The sequence below is a fragment of the Lupinus angustifolius genome, chromosome LG06 (genome assembly GCF_001865875.1).
Source record: "Lupinus angustifolius cultivar Tanjil chromosome LG06, LupAngTanjil_v1.0, whole genome shotgun sequence".
Taxonomy (NCBI): domain Eukaryota; kingdom Viridiplantae; phylum Streptophyta; class Magnoliopsida; order Fabales; family Fabaceae; genus Lupinus; species Lupinus angustifolius.
The window spans coordinates 27,198,857-27,205,179 of record NC_032014.1 but is presented as its reverse complement, the minus strand read 5'-3'; the positions used below and the strand labels follow the sequence as shown (position 1 = coordinate 27,205,179).

The 6,323-nt window shown below is 32.8% G+C and overlaps 1 protein-coding gene across 1 annotated transcript; it reads left to right on the top strand.

Moving 5' to 3' along the window:
- Positions 410-5,888, top strand: LOC109350364 (phosphatidylinositol 4-phosphate 5-kinase 5-like). The gene is made up of 8 exons (XM_019591608.1): positions 410-1,965; positions 2,596-2,763; positions 3,575-3,740; positions 3,845-3,961; positions 4,196-4,389; positions 4,484-4,617; positions 4,844-4,916; positions 5,579-5,888. The coding sequence occupies exons 1-8, from the start codon at positions 767-769 to the stop codon at positions 5,865-5,867; spliced, it is 2,340 nt and encodes a 779-aa protein (XP_019447153.1). The 5' UTR covers positions 410-766; the 3' UTR covers positions 5,868-5,888.

The window sequence follows — 6,323 nt, the reverse complement described above, 5'->3', positions numbered from 1 at the left end:
GGCATTGAGCTCCTATGACAGTAATTGCACATATTAAACAAACACAAAAATGGAAATTTCGTTAAATATCCTAAGAATAGTATACTACACCTTGATTTAGCACTTGGCTCTATATGCCATGGTTCTTCGAAGTTGTAGGACATGAACGAGTCTCTCTCCGAGAGCATCAAAAATCAAAACATGGGTAACAAAAGCTGCAACTTTGACCACCTAACGGTTTTCATGATTCAAGTGTATCTTACTTCATAATTTAATTATAAACTAAGTATTTGTTATCTCAAAATATATCCTAAATTATGTTTATATCAATGACGTTAAATAAAAAAATAATTAATATTTAATTTTTATAATTGGTATACCATATTTTTATTTATATATAATATAATTTGGGACAATAAATCTCATTAATTATGAGGGTGTAACAACATGTACACCCTTTGCAAAAGTGACAGTTGTCAATATTTTGACACAATTTGACAACATCTCATGTAAAATGTCCTTGTCCCGAACATTTTGGAAACATGAGACAACAAAAAGTTCACAACAAAATCAATCTTGGTTTTGGTTCTTCATGCATGTTCTTTTCATGAGATTCGGATATTCTTCATTCTTCTCTATTTTTTGTTAGGACAACAAAACATTCCTTCTTTCAATCCATTTTCCTCTACTGGGGTGTCCATGATTTCTCTTAAACAAGCTTAAGTTTAAATGGAGAAGCATTTCCAAATGTGAAAAGAAGAACGAAAAGAGAAAAGAAAACACCAAAATGATTGGTAAAGATAGCAATGTTATGAAGGCATGGGAATTCACGGTGAGGAAGACGCATGCTGTTGCAAAGATGCGAGCTACCAGCATATTTGGGACACTATCCTTAGCCAATACATATGTAGAAGAAGATATCAATGACGATTATGATGACGATGATGATGAAGACGAAAACGGAAGCGAGTCCTTCGAAATATACCAAGCAGATAAGGTTCTCCCAAATGGTGATTACTATACAGGAGAATGGGCAGATAATTTCCCACATGGGGTTGGGAAATATTTATGGACAGATGGGTGCATGTATGTTGGAGAATGGTACAAAGGCAAAACTAAGGGAAAGGGTAGGTTTAGTTGGCCTTCTGGGGCAACTTATGAAGGTGATTTCAAGAGTGGTTTCATGGATGGGAATGGAACATACACAGGTTTCAATGGGGAAACTTATAAGGGACATTCAGTAATGAATTTGAAACATGGTCATGGTCTAAAGAGTTATGTGAATGGTGATTGGTATGAAGGGGAATGGAAGAGGGATTTGCAAGAAGGGCAAGGGAGATATGAGTGGAAAGATGAGAGTTATTATGTTGGAGAATGGAAGAATGGGAGTGTTTGGGGTAAAGGGGTATTTGTTTGGGCTAATGGGAATAGTTTTGAAGGGTCTTGGGAAGAAGGTTTACCTAAAGGGAGTGGAACATTTAAATGGCTTGATGGGAGTTCTTATGAGGGGAATTGGGATAAGGATGCAACGGATCACAATGGAACATTTTATCCATCTGAGTCATCAGAAGAGGGTCATTTTGATTGGGATCCTCAAGAATTGTATAATGATTTGAGTGGTTATGTGGTTTGTCCTGGGGAGAAGGTTTCAGTGTTGCCATCACAAAAGAGGCTTGCAGTTTGGAGATCCACAAAGGGAGGAGATAGTGGTAAGAATAGGAGAATGTCATTGGATGGGAGGGTTAGTAGTGTTAGAATGAATTTATGGAATGGTGGTGAAGGTAATGTTAGTGGTGGTGTTAGAACTTCTGCTGTGGGTAGTGATTTGGATCAAGAGTTGATGGCTTTGCAGTTAGATAATTTGGATGACATTGTGGCTCAACTTCAACCTTTGAAAGCACCTAAGAAATCAAAGAGGCAGGGAGAGACTATATGCAAAGGACATAAAAATTATGAGCTCATGCTCAATTTACAGCTGGGAATTAGGTATGTCTTTTGGATTTTTTAAAACTTTCTTAAATAATCTACCATTTAAAAATAAAATAAAAAGTAACTTTTTATGCTTGAGTTAATTGATTGCTCTAGTTAGGTTACCAATATAAGAAAACACTATTCTATCAAGTTAAAATAATTGTACGTTGATAACCAAAAAAATAATAATTGTACATTTCTATATCCTAAAGGCCAACAGAACCAAAGAAAAAAGATTTCAAATGGTTGGTCTTACTTTCTAAGAAGAGAGACTTTTTTTCGATTTAAACTCTTGAACTCATAGAATATTATTACTCTTCCGTCAAACCCACACTCTTACTAAGTAATTATTTATGTTATATTTTTATTTGAGAATAACTAGAGAACAACACTAAGTTTTGTCCTTAATATTTCATGACCCACATCTTTACTTTGTGTACAGTTAGTGAAATTACAAAGCACATTTACTTCATTTTATATCTTATTATGTCAATGGATTATGTATTGTAACATATCAGGTCAGAACAAGAACCATACAATAGGAAAGGAAAATGATCTGTTCACTCCATTTGAACTTATCCTCATTTAAAGAGTTTATGTTTGTTACTTTTTTAATTTATACAACCTTTTGGAGTTATTTTATAGGCATTCTGTTGGAAGACCTGCTCCTGCAGCATCACTTGATCTGAAGCCTTCTGCTTTTGATCCTAAGGAAAAAGTTTGGACAAGATTTCCACCAGAAGGATCCAAGTATACTCCACCACATCCTTCTTGTGACTTTAGATGGAAGGACTATTGCCCTGTAGTTTTTAGGTCAGTCCTTAATTTGTTGCTGATGCTAGTTATTTTGTGCATACCATACAAAGAAAATGCCCCTTTAAACAAAAAAAAAATACTGAGTAAATACAAACTTTGTTCCATCTAAAATTTTGTGTGTACCAATATGGTCCTTGGAAAATTGAAAAAATCAAAATGATACAAAAAATGTGGATTAAATCAGTCTTTTTTAATATTTTTATGACCAATGATAAAGATTATTTTGACTCACATTTGTGATCTGTGTGTACTGGTTTCGACTTTTACTTTTTTAGGACGAAATTGGTATAGATGAAATTTTGTAAGGACTTCACTCTAATTAATTCTTATATATTTCACCTTTCAGTGTGAAACTCTAGTCATTATCTTCATAATATCATTGATGATATACAATTATTCCACTAACATGATCCACTGGAATCAAGACTCTTGATTTATATATACATTAAATATCCCAATTTCTGATTAAGGTGCATGTGGTTTCCCCATGTCATAATCTAACTACAAGTTATTATAATAAAACCATTCCATGTAGTTAAAGTAAAGATAGTTGTTGACAAAGATAAAGTTACATTGAAGTTAATAAGTATGCAAACTCATTCTGGCTAATTATTTCAGCTATGTTTGCATATTTTAATGATGGATGAAATGTAATAACAATCAAGCCCTAGTTTCATTAGGTGAGATCGGCTAAATGGATATGACGCCATAATGTTATATGATCTGTGATTGATTCACAATTTCCATAAATCAACATAGCTTGCGGAGTAGCGTTTTCCTGCACTTATACATTGCTCTATGTCCTCAGGACTCTAAGGAAGCTATTCAATGTGGATTCAGCTGATTACATGTTATCTATTTGTGGAAATGATGCACTACGTGAACTTTGTTCACCTGGAAAAAGTGGCAGCTTCTTTTACTTAACCGATGATGACCGTTACATGATTAAGACAATGAAAAAAGCTGAAGTGAAAGTGAGTTTCACTCTTATCTTATCCCATGAAATTCCTTACAATATAGAAATCAAAGCATGATTTTTTTTTTTTGTCTAATTTGGGTGCTTGGATTTTGGTTGCAGGTTCTCATAAGAATGCTTCCAGCCTATTATAATCACTTTCGAGATCACGACAATACTCTTTTAACAAAGTATTATGGCCTGCATTGTGTAAAGTTAACTGGAACAGCTCAAAAGAAGGTACATTTCTTAATGAACAATATAAGTTACTAAAATAATTGTTCACACTTCTCTACTCCATTACTATTTTGAATGTCAATCCATGAAATCTCATATAACAGAGAATTTTAATTAAATAAAGGGGTCTTTTTTCTTTTAGATTTCTCTTTTATAACCTTAAGGAATTTGACAATTAACTAGTGTTTATTCTTTTCGGACGAATATAAGTTTCTAATATTATGTTTCATTTTTAAGGTTCGGTTTATTATAATGGGCAACCTCTTTCGTTCTGAGCATACCATCCATAGACGATTTGATTTAAAAGGTTCTTCACTAGGTCGTACGACAGACAAACCTGAGGCAGAGATTAGTGAAACAACCATCCTTAAAGATCTCGATCTTAATTTTATATTTCGACTACACAAATCTTGGTTTCAAGAGTTTTGCAGGTGATAAAGGATTTTGTTACCTTAAGTTGTAATTTTTTATTTCAAAGCTAACTTGCTATATTTAATTAAAATTAACCATGTATTTGTTATCCAGACAAATTGATAGGGATTGTGAGCTTCTGGAACAAGAGGGAATTATGGACTATAGTTTATTGGTGGGCATTCATTTCAAAGATATATCACAAGACGGAGACATTATTCCTTCAGGAGGATCTAAGACTCCTGTTGGTAATTTTCTAATCCTATAGTAGTCTAAATCCTTAATACTTATATTATATATGTGTTTATTTTTCTGATCCTATATTAGTAATTTTCTTATCTAATTGCAGTAATGTGTGTTTAGTTTTCTTTTGCTGCAATAGTCTACAACCTCAATGTGAATCCTGTTATGTTCTCTTACTTTCTTATGTGTTTCTGACTGAAAAATGAGAATCATGTTGCTTTCCTATTTCAGGTGATTCAGAAAATGAAGGATCACCCCATCTTAAAAGAGAAGATACAGATCAACTTCTTTTAGATCCTTCCAGGTGAAATATCTCTTTAAAGTGAATTTGACTGAGATAATAATTATTAACCAAAAAAAACTGAGATAATAATGCTGGCCTCTTCTTTTAACATCTTAATTAGTACTAGTAGTAGCACTAGAGGCTTCTACACTTTTTGTTCACCTTTTGTTTTGCTTCCAGCTTTTTAAATTACACTCCATAACTATAATTTGTGGCTGGGTTTTTTTGAGTGTTTGCAACGGCTTTGAAACATAATTATAACTGCATCGAATAATTGTAATTCGGTATTAAACCATAATTATTGGTGATGCGGTTGAAGAGATCACCATAATACTACAGTCACATCATAAGATGTTCTCCACAATTTGGAACAATGAAGCACATAATCATACCTTTTTTGGTTCATTTTTCTTCCAAAATATCTTCACTAAATAAATTATTTCTTATTAGATAAGTCATTATATTTTGATTGAATCCGCAGTTAATCAGAAGTTGGCTGTAGAACTTTTTTCAGTTAATGCAGTTAGGTTAATCTAATAATGCTCTCCATGGCTAAGTGAAAACACAGATAACCATTCATACATTATTCATTAACAATGAGACTCATTAACTTACAGTTTGTGATTCAACATGTTGAAAATCTCAAAAGTTTAATATGGCCTTTATTTTGGGTATAACTGCAGGTGGGATAGTATAGTATTGGGTGTGAATATGCCAGCAAAGGTTGAAAGGACAGTGAGAAGAAATGATATTGAATTACAACTTGTGGGAGAACCAATTGGAGAATTTTATGAGGTTGTATTGTTTTTTGGTATAATTGACATACTTCAAGACTATGACATTAGCAAGAAGCTTGAGCATGCCTACAAATCCATTCAATATGACCCTACCTCAATTTCAGCTGTTGATCCTAGACAATATTCAAGGCGTTTTCGAGACTTCATACTTAAAATTTTCACCGAAGACTCTTGAAAAATACCAATGTTATATTAGACCAGACTCATGTTACTAACATATATTTGTTATCTTAAATCATGTCTTAAATCATCTCTCACGCCAGTGATAATGAATCAAAAACAATAATAGTTTAAATTTTTTAATTGACATAATACATTTTCAATGGCATGAGACTGAATTTGAACATAATTTGAGACAATATATTTTTCTTCTCATGCTAAACCTTCTTTAGTATACTTTTGAACATTTCATTATTGGGAAGGCTAATTGTTGTTCCACAATTATGGGTACTAATCTAATTTTTTTTTATTGTTGTTACTTCATTCTATGTATGGTCCATTATTATTTTGTGAACAGGATGGAGGGGGAATATCAACATTTTGTATATGATTGAGAAGTATATAGGTAGTTAATGGAAATGGATCAATGTATACTTTACTTTTTAACTTCTCTTCTTCTCCTTTTATTTTC